Source organism: Cherax quadricarinatus, chromosome 8, assembly GCF_038502225.1.
Source record: "Cherax quadricarinatus isolate ZL_2023a chromosome 8, ASM3850222v1, whole genome shotgun sequence".
Taxonomy (NCBI): Eukaryota; Metazoa; Arthropoda; class Malacostraca; order Decapoda; family Parastacidae; genus Cherax; species Cherax quadricarinatus.
In genome coordinates this window covers 44819142-44839463 of record NC_091299.1, presented here as the reverse complement: position 1 = coordinate 44839463, position 20322 = coordinate 44819142, and the positions used below count along the sequence as shown (strand labels likewise).

Here is a 20322-nt window from a genome sequence, read left to right as displayed (position 1 = left end):
CCAGATATACACTGCAACCTACCTCCCTCTCTCACTCTCATCCCTGGTGACCCAGATATACACTGCAACCTACCTCTCTCTCTCACTCTCATCCCTGGTGACCCAGATATACACTGCAACCTACCTCCCTCTCTCACTCTCATCCCTGGTGACCCAGATATACACTGCAACCTACCTCCCTCTCTCACTCTCATCCCTGGTGACACAGATATACATTGCAACCTACCTCTCTCTCACTCTCATCGCTGGTGACCCAGATATACTCTGCAACCTACCTCGCTCTCTCACTCTCATCCCTGGTGACCCAGATATACACTGCAACCTACCTCCCTCTCTCACTCTCATCCCTGGTGACCCAGATATACACTGGAACCTACCTCCCTCTCTCACTCTCATCCCTGGTGACCCAGATATACACTGCAACCTACCTCCCTCTCTCACTCTCATCCCTGGTGACCCAGATATACACTGCCACCTCCCTCCCTCTCTCACTCTCATCCCTGGTGACCCAGATATACACTGCAACCTACCTCCCTCTCTCACTCTCATCCCTGGTGACCCAGATATTCACTGCAACCTACCTCTCTCTCTCACTCTCATCCCTGGTGACCCAGATATACACTGCAATCTACATCTCTCTCTCACTCTCATGCCTGGTGACCCATGTATACACTGCAACCTACCTCCCTCTCTCACTTTCATCCCTGGTGACCCATGTGTACGCTGCAACCTACCTCCCTCTCTCACTCTCATCCCTGGTGACCCAGGTATACAGTGCAACCTACCTTCTTCTCTCACTCTCATCCCTGGTGACCCAGATATACACGGCAACCTATATCCCTCTCTCACTATCATCCCTGGTGACCCAGATATACACTGCAACCTACCTCCCTCTCTCTCTCTCATCCCTGGTGACCCAGATATACACTGCAACCTACATCCCTCTCTCACTCTCATCCCTGGTGACCCAGATATACACTGCAACCTACATCCCTCTCTCAGTATCATCCCTGGTGACCCAGATATACACTGCAGCCTACCTCCCTCTCTCACTCTCATCCCTTGTGACCCAGATATACACTGCAACCTACATCCCTCTCTCACTCTCATCCCTGGTGACCAAGATATACACTGCAACCTACCTCCCTCTCTCACTCTCATCCCTGGTGACCCATCTATACACTGCAACCTACTTCCCTCTCTCACTCTCATCCCTGGTGACCCAGATATACACTGCAACCTACCTCCCTCTCTCACTCTCATCCCTGGTGACCCAGATATACACTGCAACCTACCTCCCTCTCTCACTCTCATCCCTGGTGACCCAGATATACACTGTAACCTACCTTCCTCTCTCACTCTCATCCCTGGTGACCCAGATATACACTGCAACCTACCTCCCTCTCTCACTCTCCTCCCTGGTGACCCAGGTATACACTGCAACCTACGTCCCTCTCTCACTCTCATCCCTGGTGACCCAGGTATACGCTGCAACCTACCTCCCTCTCTCACTCTCATCCCTGGTGACCCAGATATACACTGCAACCTTCCTCCCTCTCTCACTCTCATCCCTGGTGACCCAGATATACACTGCAACCTACCTCCCTCTCTCACTCTCATCCCTGGTGACCCAGATATACACTGCAACCTACCTCCCTCTCTCACTCTCATCCCTGGTGACCCAGATATACACTGCAACCTACCTCCCTCTCTCACTCTCATCCCTGGTGACCCAGATATACACTGCAACCTACCTCCCTCTCTCACTCTCATCCCTGGTGACCCAGATATACACTGCAACCTACCTCTCCCTCTCACTCTCATCCCTGGTGACCCAGATATACACTGCAACCTACCTCCGTCTCTCACTCTCATCCCTGGTGACCCAGATATACACTGCAACCTACCTCCCTCTCTCACTCTCATCCCTGGTGACCCAGATATACACTGCAACCTACCTCCCTCTCTCACTCTCATCCCTGGTGACCCAGATATACACTGCAACCTACCTCCCTCTCTCACTCTCATCCCTGGTGACCCAGATATACACTGCAACCTACCTCCCTCTCCTACTCTCATCCCTGGTGACCCAGATATACACTGCAACCTACCTCCCTCTCTCACTCTCGTCCCTGGTGACCCAGATATACACTGCAACCTACCTCCCTCTCTCACTCTCGTCCCTGGTGACCCAGATATACACTGCAACCTACCTCCCTCTCTTACTCTCATCCCTGGTGACCCAGATATACACTGCAACCTACCTCCCTCTCTCACTCTCATCCCTGGTGACCCAGATATACACTGCAACCTACCTCCCTCTCTCACTCTCATCCCTGGTGACCCAGATATACACTGCAACCTACCTCCCTCTCTCACTCTCATCCCTGGTGACCCAGATATACACTGCAACCTACCTCTCTCTCTCACTCTCATCCCTGGTGACCCAGGTATACACTGCAACCTACCTCCCTCTCTCACTCTCATCCCTGGTGACCCAGATATACACTGCAACCTACCTCCCTCTCTCTCATCTTTGGTGACCCAGATATACACTGCAACCTACCTCCCTCTCTCACTCTCATCCCTGGTGACCCAGATATACACTGCAACCTACCTCCCTCTCTCACTCTCATCCCTGGTGACCCAGATATACACTGCAACCTACCTCCCTCTCTCACTCTCATCCCTGGTGACCCAGATATACACTGCAACCTACCTCCCTCTCTCACTCTCATCCCTGGTGACCCAGGTATACACTGCAACCTACCTCCCTCTCTCACTCTCATCCCTGGTGACCCAGATATACACTGCAACCTACCTCTCTCTCTCACTCTCATCCCTGGTGACCCAGATATACACTGCAACCTACCTCCCTCTCTCACTCTCATCCCTGGTGACCCAGGTATACATTGCAACCTACCTCCCTCTCTTACTCTCATCCCTGGTGACCCAGATATACACTGCAACCTACCTCCCTCTCTTACTCTCATCCCTGGTGACCCAGATATACACTGCAACCTACCTCCCTCTCTCACTCTCATCCCTGGTGACCCAGATATACACAGCAACCTACCTCCCTCTCTCACTCTCATCCCTGGTGACCCAGATATACACTGCAACCTACCTCCCTCTCTCACTCTCATCCCTGGTGACCCAGGTATACACTGCAACCTACCTCCCTCTCTCACTCTCATCCCTGGTGACCCAGGTATACACTGCAACCTACCTACCTCTCTCACTCTCTTCCTTGGTGACCCAGATATGCACTGCAACCTACCTCTCTCTCTCACTCTCATCCCTGGTGACCCAGGTATACACTGCAACCTACCTCCCTCTCTCACTCTCATCCCTGGTGACCCAGGTATACACTGCAACCTACCTCCCTCTTTCACTCTCATCCCTGGTGACCCAGGTATACACTGCAACCTCCCTCTCTCACACTCATCCCTGGTGACCCAGGTATACACTGCAACCTACCTCCCTCTCTCACTCTCATCCTTGGTGACCCAGGTATACACTGCAACCTACCTCCCTCTCTCACTCTCATCCCTGGTGACCCAGGTATACACTGCAACCTACCTCCCTCTCTCACTCTAATCCTAGGTGACAAAGGTATACACTGCAACCTGCCTCTCTCTCTCACTCCCATCCCTGGTGACCCAGGTATACACTGCAACCTACCTCCCTCTCTCACTCTCATCCCTGATGACCCAGATATACACTGCAACCTACCTCTCTCTCTCACTCTCATCCTTGGTGACCCAGGTATAAACTGCAACCTACCTCCCTCTCTCACTCTCATCCCTGGTGACCCAGATATACACTGCAACCTACCTCCCTCTCTCACTCTCATCCCTGGTGACAAAGGTATACACTGCAACCTGCCTCTCTCTCTCACTCCCATCCCTGGTGACCCAGGTATACACTGCAACCTACCTCCCTCTCTCACTCTCATCCCTGATGACCCAGATATACACTGCAACCTACCTCCCTCTCTCACTCTCATCCCTGGTGACCCATGTATACACTGCAACCTACCTCCCTCTCTCACTCTCATCCCTAGTGACCCAGGTATACACTGCAACCTACCTCCCTCTCTCACTCTCATCCCTGGTAACCCAGGTATACACTACAACCTACCTCTCTTTCTCACTCTCATCCCTGGTGACTCAGGTATACACTGCAACCTACCTCTCTCTCTCACTCTCTTCCCTGGTGGCCCAGGTATACACTGCAACCTACCTACCTCTCTCACTCTCTTCCCTGGTGACCCAGATATGCACTGCAACCTACCTCTCTCTCTCACTCTCATCCCTGGTGACCCAGGTATACACTGCAACCTACCTCCCTCTCTCACTCTCATCCCTGGTGACCCAGGTATACACTGCAACCTACCTCCCTCTCTCACTCTCATCCCTGGTGACCCAGATATACACTGCAACCTACCTCTCTCTCACACTCATCCCTCGTGACCCAGGCATACACTGCAACCTACCTCTCTCTCTCACACTCATACCTTGATGACCCAGGTATACACTGCGACCTACCTCTCTCTCTCACACTCCTCCCTGGTGACCCTGGTATACACTACAACCTACCTCTCTTTCTCACTCTCATCCCTGGTGACTCAGGTATACACTGCAACCTACCTCTCTCTCTCACTCTCTTCCCTGGTGACCCAGGTATACACTGCAACCTACCTACCTACCTCTCTCACTCTCATCCCTGGTGACCCAGATATACACTACAACCTACCTCCCTCTCCCATTCTCATCTCTTGTGACCCAGGTATACACTGCAACCTACCTCCCTCTCTCACTCTCATCCCTGGTGACCCAGGTATACACTGCAACCTACCTCACTCTCTCACTCTTTTCCCTGGTGACCCAGGTATACACTGCAACCTACCTCCCTCTCTCACTCTCATCGCTGGTGTCCCAGGAATACACTGCAACCTACCTCCCTCTCTCACTCTCATCCCTGGTGACCCAGGTATACACTGCAACCTACCTCCCTCTCTCACTCTCATCCCTGGTGACCCAGGTATACACTACAACCTTCCTCCCTCTCTCACTCTTATCCCTGGTGACCCAGGTATACACTGCAACCTACCTCCCTCTCTCACTCTCATCCCTGGTGAGCCAGGTATACACTGCAACCTACCTCCCTCTTTCACTCTCATCCCTGGTGGCCCAGGTATACACTGCAACCTCCCTCCCTCTCTCACTCTCATCCCTGGTGACCCATGTATACTCTGGAACCTACCTCTCTCTTTGACTCTCATCCCTGGTGACACAGGTATACACTGCAACCTACTTCCCTCTCTCACTCTCATCCCTGGTGACCCAGATATTCATTGCAACCTACCTCCTTCTTTCGCTCTCATCCCTGGTGACCCAGATATACATTGCAACCTACATCTCTCTCTCTCACTCTCATCTATTGTGACCCAGGTATACACTGCAACCCACCTCCCTCTCTCACTTTCATCCCTGGTGAACCAGGTTTACGCTGCAACCTACCTCCCTCTCTCACTCTCATCCCTGGTGACCCAGGTATACACTGCAACCTACGTCCCTCTCTCACTCTCATCCCTGGTGACCCAGATATACACTGCAACCTATGTCCCTCTCTCACTATCATCCCTGGTGACCCATGTATACACTGGAACCTACCTCTCTCTCTCACTCTCAACCTACACTCTACTTCCCTCTCTCACTCTCATCCTCTCTCTGGTGACCCAGATATACACTCTACCTCCCTCTCTCACTCTCATCCCTGGTGACCAGATATACACTGCAACCTACCTCACTCTCTCTCTCACTCTCATCCCTGGTGACCCAGATATACACTGCAACCTACCTCCCTCTCTCACTCTCATCCCTGGTGACCCAGATATACACAGCAACCTACCTCCCTCTCTCACTCTCATCCCTGGTGACCCAGATATACACTGCAACCTACCTCCCTCTCTCACTCTCATCCCTGGTGACCCAGGTATACATTGCAACCTCCACCCCTCTCTCACTCTCATCCCTGGTGACCCAGATATACACTGCAACCTACCTACCTCTCTCACTCTCTTCCCTGGGGACCCAGATATACACTGCAACCTACCTCCCTCTCTCACTCTCATCCCTGGTGACCCAGATATACACTGCAACCTACCTCCCTCTCTCACTCTCATCCCTGGTGACCCAGATATACACTGCAACCTACCTCCCTCTCTCACTCTCATCCCTGGTGACCCAGATATACACTGCAACCTACCTCCCTCTCTCACTCTCATCCCTGGTGACCCAGATATACACTGCAACCTACCTCCCTCTCTCACTCTCATCCCTGGTGACCCAGATATACACTGCAACCTACCTCCCTCTCTCAATCCCTACCAGATATACACTGTAACCTACCTCCCTCTCTCATTCTCATCCCTGGTGACCCAGATATACACTGCAACCTACCTCCCTCTCTCACTCTCATCCCTGGTGACCCAGATATACACTGCAACCTACCTCCGTCTCCCACTCTCATCCCTGGTGACCCAGATATACACTGCAACCTACCTCCCTCTCTCACTCTCATCCCTGGTGACCCAGATATACACTGCAACCTACCTACCTCTCTCACTCTCATCCCTGGTGACCCAGATATACACTGCAACCTACCTACCTCTCTCACTCTCATCCCTGGTGACCCAGATATACACTGCAACCTACCTCCCTCTCTCACTCTCATCCCTGGTGACCCAGATATACACTGCAACCTACCTACCTCTCTCACTCTCATCCCTGGTGACACAGATATACACTGCAACCTACCTCCCTCTCTCACTCTCATCCCTGGTGAACCAGATATACACTGCAACCTACCTACCTCTCTCACTCTCATCCCTGGTGACCCAGATATACACTGCAACCTACCTCTCTCTCTCACTCTCATCCCTGGTGACCCAGATATACACTGCAACCTACCTCCCTCTCTCACTCTCATCCCTGGTGACCCAGATATACACTGCAACCTACCTCCCTCTCTCACTCTCATCCCTGGTGACCCAGATATACACTGCAACCTACCTCCCTCTCTCACTCTCATCCCTGGTGACCCAGATATACACTGCAACCTACCTCCCTCTCTCACTCTCATCCCTGGTGACCCAGATATACACTGCAACCTACCTACCTCTCTCACTCTCATTCCTGGTGACCCAGATATACGTTGCAACCTACCTCTCTCTCTCACTCTCATCCCTGGTGACCCAGATATACACTGCAACCTACCTCTCTCTCTCACTCTCATCCCTGGTGTCCCAGATATACAATGCAACCTACCTCCCTCTCTCACTCTCATCCCTGGTGACCCAGATATACACTGCAACCTACCTCCCTCTCTCACTCATCCCTGGTGACCCAGATATACACTGCAACCTACCTCCCTCTCTCACTCTCATCCCTGGTGACCCAGATATACACTGCAACCTACCTCCCTCTCTCACTCTCATCCCTGGTGACCCAGATATACACTGCAACCTACCTCCCTCTCTCACTCTCATCCCTGGTGACCCAGATATACACTGCAACCTACCTCCCTCTCTCACTCTCATCCCTGGTGACCCAGATATACACTGCAACCTACCTCCCTCTCTCACTCTCATCCCTGGTGACCCAGGTATACACTGCAACCTACCTACCTCTCTCACTCTCTTCCCTGGGGACCCAGATATACACTGCAACCTACCCCTCTCTCTCACTCTCATCCCTGGTGACCCAGGTATACACTGCAACCTACCTACCTCTCTCACTCTCTTCCCTGGGGACCCAGATATACACTGCAACCTACCTCTCTCTCTCACTCTCATCCCTGGTGACCCAGGTATACACTGCAACCTACCTCCTTCTCTCACTCTCATCCCTGGTAACCCAGGTATATATTGCAACCTACTTAGCTCTCTCACTCTCATCCCAGGTGACCCAGGTATACACTGCAACCTACCTCCCTCGCTCACTCTCATCCCTGGTGACGCAGATATACATTGCAACCTACCTCTCTCTCTCACTCATCCCTGGTGACCCAGGTATACACTGCAACCTACCTCGCTCTCTCAAACTCATACACTGGTGACCCAGGTATACACTGCGACCTACTTCTCTCTCTCACACTCCTCCCTGGTGACCCAGGTATACACTGCAACCTACCTCTCTTTCTCGCTCTCATCCCTGGTGACTCAGGTATACACTGCAACCTACCTCTCTCTCTCACTCTCATCCCTGGTGACCCAGGTATACACTGCAACCTACCTACCTCTCTCATTCTCATCCCTCGTGACCCAGATATACACTGCAACCTACCTCCCTCTCTCACTCTCATCCCTGGTGACCCATGTATACACTGCAACCTGCCTCTCTCACTCTCATCCCTGGTGACCCAGGTATTCACTGCAACCTACATACCTCTCTCACTCTCATCCCTGGTGACCCAGGTATACACTGCAACCTACCTCCCTCTCTCACTCTCATCCCTGGTGACCCAGGTATACACTGCAACCTACCTCCCTCTCTCACTCTCATCCCTGGTGACCCAGATATACACTGCAACCTACCTCCCTCTCTCACTTTCATCCCTGGTGACCCAGGTATACACTGCAACCTACCTCTCTCTCTCACTCTCATCCCTGGTGACCCAGGTATACACTGCAACCTACCTCCCTCTCTCACTCTCATCCCTGGTGACCCAGGTATACACTGCAACCTACCTCCCTCTCTCACTCTCATCCCTGGTGACCCAGGTATACACTGCAACCTACCTCCCTCTCTCACTCTCATCCCTGGTGACCCAGATATACACTGCAACCTACCTCCCTCTCTCACTCTCATCCCTGGTGACCCAGGTATACACTGCAACCTACCTCCCTCTCTCACTCTCATCCCTGGTGACCCAGATATACACTGCAACCTACCTCCCTCTCTCACTCTCATCCCTGGTGACCCAGATATACACTGCAACCTACCTACCTCTCTCACTCTCATCCCTGGTGACCCAGATATACACTGCAACCTACCTCCCTCTCTCACTCTCATCCCTGGTGACCCAGATATACACTGCAACCTACCTCCCTCTCTCACTCTCATCCCTGGTGACCCAGGTATACGCTGCAACCTACCTCCCTCTCTCACTCTCATCCCTGGTGACCCAGATATACACTGCAACCTACCTCCCTCTCTCACTCTCATCCCTGGTGACCCAGATATACACTGCAACCTACCTCCCTCTCTCACTCTCATCCCTGGTGACCCAGATATACACTGCAACCTACCTCCCTCTCTCACTCTCATCCCTGGTGACCCAGATATACACTGCAACCTACCTACCTCTCTCACTCTCATCCCTGGTGACCCAGATATACACTGCAACCTACCTCTCTCTCTCACTCTCATCCCTGGTGACCCAGATATACACTGCAACCTACCTACCTCTCTCACTCTCATCCCTGGTGACCCAGATATACACTGCAACCTACCTCTCTCTCTCACTCTCATCCCTGGTGACCCAGATATACACTGCAACCTACCTCTCTCTCTCACTCTCATCCCTGGTGACCCAGATATACACTGCAACCTACCTCCCTCTCTCACTCTCATCCCTGGTGACACAGATATACACTGCAACCTACCTCTCTCTCTCACTCTCATCCCTGGTGACCCAGATATACACTGCAACCTACCTACCTCTCTCACTCTCATCCCTGGTGACCCAGATATACACTGCAACCTACCTACCTCTCTCACTCTCATCCCTGGTGACCCAGATATACACTGCAACCTACCTACCTCTCTCACTCTCATCCCTGGTGACACAGATATACACTGCAACCTACCTACCTCTCTCACTCTCATCCCTGGTGACCCAGATATACACTGCAACCTACCTCCCTCTCTCACTCTCGTCCCTGGTGACCCAGATATACACTGCAACCTACCTCCCTCTCTCACTCTCATTCCTGGTGACCCAGGTATACACTGCAACCTACCTACCCCTCTCACTCTCATCCCGGGTGACCCAGGTATACACTGCAACCTACCTCTCTCTCTCTCACTCTCATCCCTGGTGACCCTGATATACACTGCAACCTACCTCCCTCTCTCACTCTCATCCCTGGTGACCCAGGTATAAACTGCAAACTACCTACCTCTCCCATTCTCATCTCTGGTGACCCAGGTATGCACTGCAACCTACCTCCCTCTCTCACACTCATCCCTGGTGACCCAGGTATACACTGCAACCTTCCTCCCTCTCTCACTCTCATCCCTGGTGACCCAGGTATACACTGCAACCTACCTCCCTCTCTCACTCTCATCCCTGGTGACCCAGGTATACACTGCAACCTACCTCCCTCTCTCACTCTCATCCCTGGTGACCCAGGTATACACTGCAACCTACCTCCCTCTCTCACTCTCATCCCTGGTGACCCAGGTATACACTGCAACCTCCCTCCCTCTCTCACTCTCATCCCTGGTGACCCAGATATACACTGCAACCTACCTACCTCTCTCACTCTCATCCCTGGTGACCCAGATATACACTGCAACCTACCTACCTCTCTCACTCTCATCCCTGGTGACCCAGATATACACTGCAACCTACCTCCCTCTCTCGCTCTCATCCCTGGTGACCCAGATATACATTGCAACCTACATCTCTCTCTCTCACTCTCATCTATTGTGACCCAGGTATACACTGCAACCTACCTCCGTCTCTCACTCTCATCCCTGGTGACCCAGGTGTACATTGCAACCTACCTCCCTCTCTCACTCTCATCCCTGGTGACCCAGGTATACACTGCAACCTACGTCCCTCTCTCACTTTCATCCCTGGTGATCCAGGTATACGCTGCAACCTACCTCCCTCTCTCACTCTCATCCCTGGTGACCCAGATATACACTGCAACCTATATCCCTCTCTCACTATCATCCCTGGTGACCCATGTATACACTGGAACCTACCTCTCTCTCTCACTCTCATCCCTGGTGACCCAGATATACACTGCAACCTACCTCCCTCTCTCACTCTCATCCCTGGTGACCCAGATATACACTGCAACCTACCTCCCTCTCTCACTCTCATCCCTGGTGACCCAGATATACACTGCAACCTACCTACCTCTCTCACTCTCATCCCTGGTGACCCAGATATACACTGCAACCTACCTCCCTCTCTCACTCTCATCCCTGGTGACCCAGGTATACACTGCAACCTACCTACCTCTCTCACTCTCATCCCTGGTGACCCAGATATACACTGCAACCTACCTCCCTCTCTCACTCTCATCCCTGGTGACCCAGATATACACTGCAACCTACCTCCCTCTCTCACTCTCATCCCTGGTGACCCAGATATACACTGCAACCTACCTCCCTCTCTCACTCTCATCCCTGGTGACCCAGATATACACTGCAACCTACATCCCTCTCTCACTCTCATCCCTGGTGACCCAGATATACACTGCAACCTACCTCCCTCTCTCACTCTCATCCCTGGTGACCCAGATATACACTGCAACCTACCTCCCTCTCTCACTCTCATCCCTGGTGACCCAGATATACACTGCAACCTACCTCCCTCTCTCACTCTCATCCCTGGTGACCCAGATATACACTGCAACCTACCTCCCTCTCTCACTCTCATCCCTAGTGACCCAGATATATACTGCAACCTATCTCGCTCTCTCACTCTCATCTCTGGTGACCCAGATATACACTGCAACCTACGTCCCTCTCTTACTCTCATCCCTGGTGACCCAGGTATACACTGCAACCTCCCCCCCTCTCTCACTCTCATCCCTGGTGACCCAGATATACTCTGCAACCTACCCCTCTCTCTCACTCTCATCCCTGGTGACCCAGGTATACACTGCAACCTACCTACCTCTCTCACTCTCATCCCTGGTGACCCAGATATACACTGCAACCTACCTCTCTCTCTCACTCTCATCCCTGGTGACCCAGGTATACACTGCAACCTACCTCTCTCTCTCACTCTCATCCCTGGTGACCCAGATATACACTGCCACCTACCTACCTCTCTCACTCTCATCCCTGGTGACCCAGACATACACTGCAACCTACCTCTCTCTCTCACACTCATCCCTGGTGACCCAGGTATACACTGCAACCTACCTCGCTCTCTCAAACTCATACCCTGGTGACCCAGGTATACACTGCGACCTACCTCTCTCTCTCACACTCCTCCCTGGTGACCCAGGTATACACTGCAACCTACCTCTCTTTCTCGCTCTCATCCCTGGTGACTCAGGTATACACTGAAACCTACCTGTCTCTCTCACTCTCATCCCGGGTGACCCAGATATACACTGTAACCTACCTCCCTCTCTCACTCTCATCCCTGGTGACCCAGATATACACTGCAACCTACCTCCCTCTCTCACTCTCATCCCTGGTGACCCAGATATACACTGCAACCTACCTCCGTCTCTCACTCTCATCCCTGGTGACCCAGATATACACTGCAACCTACCTCCCTCTCTCACTCTCATCCCTGGTGACCCAGATATACACTGCAACCTACCTCCCTCTCTCACTCTCATCCCTGGTGACCCAGATATACACTGCAACCTACCTACCTCTCTCACTCTCATCCCTGGTGACACAGATATACACTGCAACCTACCTCTCTCTCTCACTCTCATCCCTGGTGACCCAGATATACACTGCAACCTACCTCCTTCTCTCACTCTCATCCCTGGTAACCCAGGTATATTTTGCAACCTACTTAGCTCTCTCACTCTCATCCCAGGTGACCCAGGTATACACTGCAACCTACCTCCCTCTCTCACTCTCATCCCTGGTGACCCAGGTATACACTGCAACCTACCTCCCTCGCTCACTCTCATCCCTGGTGACGCAGATATACATTGCAACCTACCTCTCTCTCACACTCATCCCTGGTGACCCAGGTATACGCTGCAACCTACCTCCCTCTCTCACTCTCATCCCTGGTGACCCAGATATACACTGCAACCTACCTCCCTCTCTCACTCTCATCCCTGGTGACCCAGATATACACTGCAACCTACCTACCTCTCTCACTCTCATCCCTGGTGACCCAGATATACACTGCAACCTACCTCCCTCTCTCACTCTCATCCCTGGTGACCCAGATATACACTGCAACCTACCTCCCTCTCTCACTCTCATCCCTGGTGACCCAGATATACACTGCAACCTACCTCCCTCTCTCACTCTCATCCCTGGTGACCCAGATATACACTGCAACCTACCTCCCTCTCTCACTCTCATCCCTGGTGACCCAGATATAAACTGCAACCTACCTCCGTCTCTCACTCTCATCCCTGGTGACTCACATATACACTGCAACCTACCTCCCTTTCTCACTCTCATCCCTGGTGACCCAGATATACACTGCAACCTACCACACTCTCTCACTCTCATCCCTGGTGACCCAGATATACACTGCAACCTACCTACCTCTCTCACTCTCATCCCTGGTGACACAGATATACACTGCAACCTACCTCTCTCTCTCACTCTCGTCCCTGGTGACCCAGATATACACTGCAACCTACCTCTCTCTCTCACTCTCATCCCTGGTGACCCAGATATACACTGCAACCTACCTACCTCTCTCACTCTCATCCCTGGTGACCCAGATATACACTGCAACCTACCTCCCTCTCTCACTCTCATGCCTGGTGAACCAGATATACACTGCAACCTACCTACCTCTCTCACTCTCATTCCTGGTGACCCAGATATACGCTGCAACCTACCTCTCTCTCTCACTCTCATCCCTGGTGACCCAGATATACACTGCAACCTACCTACCTCTCTCACTCATCCCTGGTGACCCAGATATACACTGCAACCTACCTCTCTCTCTCACTCTCATCCCTGGTGACCCAGATATACACTGCAACCTACCTCCCTCTCTCACTCTCATCCCTGGTGACCCAGATATACACTGCAACCTACCTACCTCTCTCACTCTCATCCCTGGTGACCCAGATATACACTGCAACCTACCTCCCTCTCTCACTCTCATCCCTGGTGACCCAGATATACACTGCAACCTGCCTCTCTCTCTCACTCTCATCCCTGGTGACCCAGATATACACTGCAACCTACCTCCCTCTCTTACTCTCATCCCTGGTGACCCAGATATACACTGCAACCTACCTCCCTCTCTCACTCTCATCCCTGTTGACCCAGATATATACTGCAACCTATCTCGCTCTCTTACTCTCATCCCTGGTGACCCAGATATACACTGCAACCTACCTCCCTCTCTTACTCTCATCCCTGGTGACCCAGATATACACTGCAACCTACCTCCCTCTCTCACTCTCATCCCTGGTGACCCAGATATACACTGCAACCTACCTCCCTCTCTCACTCTCATCCCTGGTGACCCAGATGTACATTGCAATCTCCCTCCCTCTCTCACTCTCATCCCTGGTGACCCAGATGTACACTGCAACCTACCTACCTCTCTCACTCATCCCTGGTGACCCAGATATACGCTGCAACCTACCTACCTGTCTCACTCTCATCCCTGGTGACCCAGATATACACTGCAACCTACCTCCCTCTCTCACTCTCATCCCTGGTGACCCAGATATACACTGCAACCTACATCCTTCTCTCATTCTCATCCCTGGTGACCCAGGTATACACTGCAACCTACCTCCCTCTCTCACTCTCGTCCCTGGTGACCCAGATATACACTGCAACCTACCTCCCTCTCTCACTCTCATCCCTGGTGACCCAGGTATATACTGCCTCTCACTATCATCCCTGGTGAGCCAGATATACACTGCCTCTCACTATCATCCCTGGTGACCCAGATATACACTGCAACCTACCTCTCTCTGTCATCTCTGGTGTTGAGTTTATCTGTCTGTTTGAAATAATAAGAAAATCCCTTATTTTTTATTATCAGTTTTTTTGTGCTTTCGAGTATGTTTCAAAAATTCTTAAATTTTCACCAATATTAGGATATATATGGATATATTAGGATATATATGGTGAATGGAGGTTCCACCAACTTAGAATCCCGAGGCACCATCCAAGCATGGCGCAGTTCCTGAAAGACGAGGCAAACTGCTAACCACGTCAGTTATCAAGGCAGTGCGCAACTACCCAAGAACGGATAACTGTGTCCCTCTGCCCCATCATCGCAGGAATCAAAGAGGCAGACCCAAGAAAAGTCCTACTGAGAACGAGAAAATTTGCGCACAGGTTAGCAAAAAAATTGAGGAAGGTAACACAGTGGGAGCAATAAGAATAATTACAAGTGACGACACTGTAGCCCCCAAGGATGAGACCACGGCCCAAGCACTAAGAGACAAGCATCCAACCAGGGACACCACAGCCATCAACGACAACCCTGAGGAAGACCCTATCACTGAACAATTAATTTTGCCAGAATCGGAAGTCTATAAGGCGATCGTGTCATTTCCAGCAGGATCTGCACAAGGTTACACTGGAATTCGACCTCAGCACCTCAAAGAGATGGTAAATCCAGTACTCGGTGAATCTGCATCAATTCTTCTCACCGAGTTAACAACTTTCGTCAACAATTGCCTGGCTGGGCGAATCCCAGAAGAAATTAAACCTTTCTTTTTTGGAGCCTCACTGTGTGCTTTGAAGAAGAGGGATGGGGGAATCAGACCCATTGCAGTTGGAAACACTCTTCGCCGTCTCGTTGCCAAAGCAGCAGTGAGAAACATTCGCCTAGAAGCTGCCACTTTACTCCAGCCACACCAACTGGGCTTTGGGGTCTCTCAAGGCAGTGAAGCTGCAGCTCATGCGGCAAGGGCCTACATCAGGGACCTACCAGAAGACAAGGCCATAGTCAAACTTGATTTTAGAAATGCCTTTAATATGGTGAGGAGAGATGCTGTTTTGCCAGCTGTTCGGGTTCGGTTCCCCAGTCTCTTTCCCTTCATTTCAGCCGGCTACAGCAAACCCTCAATTCTTTTGTTTGGAGAACATGAAATTCAATCATCAGAGGGTGTTCAGCAGGGTGACCCACTTGCTCCACTTCTCTTCTGCTTGGCAGTAAGAGAACTAACTTCCAGCCTACGCAGTGAGGTCAATATATGGTACCTGGATGACGGCACTCTGGCAGGTACTGAAGAGTCCCTCGTGGGGGACCTACAACTGGTGAAAACACAGGGAGAAGACTTGGGACTCATCCTCAATCCCTCTAAGTGTGAAATCATCACAGCGAACCAGGAAATAATCAATGCTGTGCGAAGAATCCTCCCGGAAATCTCAACTACAACTCCGTCCAACAGTACCCTCTTGGGGGCACCGCTGGGTCACCAGGCCATCAATACTGTCCTCAGGGACAAATTGAATGACCTTATGAGAATGGAGGAGAGAATAAGTGATCTTGATGCCCATGATGCTCTGTATCTCCTCACAAGGTGTCTTACTATGCCAAGACTCACTTACTTCTTGAGGTGTGCACCCTCTTTTGACAACCCAACACTCGATGAATATGACGCACACCTGAGATCAACTTTTAAGAAGGCACTGAACCTGTCACTAGAGGATGAGCAATGGGATCAGGCAACCCTCCCAGTGCGACTGGGAGGTATAGGGGTGCGTAAAGCAAAGCATGTTGCTTTACCTGCTTTTCTGTCTTCGTGTTTGGCTTCCAGTGCATTAGTCAAGAAAATAGTGCCCGAACGCTTGAGAGACTTGGTAGGAGCTCAAGACCCCAGATTTACTGAAGCAGCAAATCGGTGGGACACCCTTACAGACTCCTCCAGTAGACCAGCTCCTCCCAAACAGCACAAACAGTCCCACTGGGACAAACCAATCATGGAAAAAATCGCCAACACAATGCTCTCCAATGCTTCAGGAAAGAACAAAGCTCGTCTCCTGGCAGTGAAGGCACCACACTCAGGAGATTTCCTGTTAGCTGTTCCCAATTCCTCCCTGGGCACCCGTCTCGACCCACAGGCCATTCGGATTGGTGTTGCTCTTCGCCTAGCCGCCCCCATCCTCACCGAACATAGATGTATTTGCGGCAGGGCGACAGCTGATCAATTCGGACTCCATGGTCTCGTGTGCCACACAGCAGAAGGGAAGTATGCCAGACATGAGGAGGTCAATGACATAATAAAGAGAAGCCTCGCCACAGCCCGTTGCCCAGCTCAACGGGAACCCCAAGTACAGAGGTCTGATGGAAGTCAAAAGCGTCCTGATGGAGCCACTATGCTACCCTGGAAAGATGGAAAGCAGATTGCCTGGGACTACACCTGTGCTGCCACATTGGCAGACACCTACTTGCCATACGCTGTAGTGGAAGGGGGTGGAGCTGCCAGCCACAGGGAGACCCAGAAGATCCGCAAATATGAAGACCTTTCCCCTTGCTATAACTTCATTGCAATAGGGTCGGAGACCCTTGGAGCATGGGGCAAGTGTGCTCTAAAGTTCCTCAAAGAGCTAGGTGAAAAGCTCATCATAGAAACCAAGGACCACAGGGCGACCAGCTTCCTCTTTCAGAGACTCAGTGTTGCGATCCAGAGAGGAAATGCCTGCAGCATTCTGGGCACGCGGCCCACCGCAGGGGAGCTGGACGAAGTATTCGAGATGTAGCTCTGAGTTACCTATGTTGTTTTACTTTGTATCATATTTTTGTGAATGTTTTGTCAATGTATTTTTTCTATATATATATATAAATATATATATATATATATATATATATATATATATATATATATATATATATATATATATATATATATATATATTAGCACACTGTTCGATTCCCACCAAGGCAGGGTGGCCCGAAAAAGAAAAACTTTCACCATCATTCACTCCATCACTGTTTTGCCAGAAGGGTGCTTTACACTACAGTGCTTAAATTGCAACATTAACACCCCTCCTTCATATATATATATATATATATATATATATATATATATATATATATATATATATATATATATATATATATATATATATATATATATATATATATATATATATATTTATATATATATATATATATATATGGTTAGGAAACATTAATTTAGAAGCCAGTACCCAAAGAAATATCTTTTTCTGACTTATCTGATATCATTTTGGGAGACGTAAATATGTATAATGGAAGCAGACATATTATATGTCGTGTGTAAGTCGATCAGGATATGGAGTGTTGGACGCTCGTTCCTTCGTCTGGTACTCGCGCTAAAATCAGGCAGTGGGCATATTACAACTTGTGGTCTGGTCAGTATATACATTACTGGGTGTATGTCTCTCAGTGTTCATACACAGAGAGGTTAATTGAATCCCTTTTTAAGGGTTTAAAGTATTCATGACTGGTGATGAACAGGTTTCATGCAGCCTTAATGATTCTCGTGTAGTCGATAGACTTTAACCCCGCCCCCTCCTTGCTTTATGTGTTGCAGATCCGGCTGGTCGATGCAGAGGGCATCATCAACCCAAAGGCATTCTATAACTACTTGACGGCTTGGGTGAGCAACGATGCTCTAGCCTACAGCGCCTCGCAGGCTGACCTGCGACCTGAGCCCAGACACTGGTCTCATGACAGATACGACCGTGGCCTGAAGGTACGTGTACCAGTGACCTGAAAGGTACATCCAGGTTAAATGTCATGACCTCTGGGAAAAGAGATTAAAGCTCGCCCAGAGTGTGTTTTGGGTATCGGAAACACACGTACAGAAGCTTGAGAACTGAATGCGGTTCAGTTGTCTTACGAAGCTCCTCTGTACAGTGAGATTTTTTGTAAATCCGATTGAGAAAGTCCATTCAGAACTAATGAGCTGATAGTCAGGTCTTTATGGTACGTGCTGATAGTCAGGTCTTCATGATACGTGCTGATAGTTAGGTCTTTATGGTACGTGCTGATAGTCAACACTGATCACCCAGTGATTTGAGTAAATACCGTCATTACACGGTCAGTGGTTATAATAATTGATGATAATAAATGTACAGGGTGTCCCTCAAGTCTGGACTCATACAGGGTGTCCCTCAAGTCTGGACTCATACAGAGTGTGCCTCAAGTCTGGACTACATGGAGTCTACCTGGAGGGCATTCCGGGGATCAACGCCCCCGCGGCCCGGTCCACGACCAGGCCTCCCGGTGGATCAGGGCCTTATCAACGAGGCTGTTACTGCTGGCCGCACGCAATCCAACGTACGAACCACAGTCCGGCTGATCCGGCACCGTCTTTAGGTATCTGTCCAGCTCCCTCTTGAAGACAACCAGGGGTCTTCCCGTAATGCCCCTTATTGGTGGTGGGAGGCTTGAAGGACACCTTGTATAGCTACCACAGATCAATATTTACTATGATTGGTTACTTGTTCCCGTGTACAGATACCCAAAAGTCAACCACTGGTGTACACCCAGCTGCCATTCTACCTGCACCAGCTGGGCGACACTGACACCATCACCAACATGATCAACCAGGTGCGCACCATCTGCCGCAGGTTCCAGGAGAAGGGGCTACCCAACTTCCCCACAGGCGTACCCTTCACATTCTGGGAGCAATATATAAAGCTCAGGTGAGTAATGCCGTAGCACTCCGCAGGGGCTAGTAGCAGCCTCCACTGACCAATGCAGGGACGGCTCCCAAAGTGGGGTACGTGCACCACCATGGGTACGTGCACCACCATGGGTACGTGAAGGGATTTTTCAGCGGGAGTGCGAGTGAATTTCGTTACAGAATGTGTTGTTATTGTTACTAGTTTTGATTTTTTTTTAATTTATTTAGTTTTATTTTTTTTTAAACGTTCAATAGTCCGTGTGCTAGTTGGGTAATGTTGGTTAATTATGAGCACCATAATGTTGGTTAGTTGGAGCGCCATAATGTGGCGGCTTTGCCGCTCAGAAGAGCGAGCGTTGCTCACACACTGTATGGTTCCCCACAACACATCTATGTGAGCCTCAATTCTGCTTTGTGTATCACCTAGACCAGATTTCATGCTGGGCTCTCTGAGGAGAATGACCTCAGGACGGCTCTGTTCAAAACAGCAGCCAGCGCTGACGTCCTGCCTGTCAACAGGCAAGCACATCCTTCCCGTTGAATCTTCCAGGTCTTAAGACACGTAAATATTTCAAGTCCTAATTAACTAATCGCACTTTATACCTGTATTAGCACCCCGTGTATGTTTGTCTATCTTGGCTGTGTTTGTCTATCTTGGCTGTGTTTGTATATCTTACGTATGCAAGATATTAACAATCTTTCTCTACAAGTATATTTATCGTCAAGTTGTAGGATGTACTTGCTTGCCACCAGCAAATATG

The 20322-nt window shown here is 50.5% G+C and overlaps 1 protein-coding gene across 1 annotated transcript in view; it reads left to right on the top strand.

Moving 5' to 3' along the window:
- ptc (protein patched) overlaps positions 1-20322 on the top strand; it is a 565812-nt gene that overhangs the window by 471046 nt on the left and 74444 nt on the right. Inside the window, exons 14-15 of the mRNA XM_070083049.1 lie at positions 18464-18625; positions 19393-19580. Coding sequence (XP_069939150.1) covers positions 18464-18625; positions 19393-19580 — 350 coding nt within the window. The remainder of the gene's footprint in view (positions 1-18463; positions 18626-19392; positions 19581-20322) is intronic.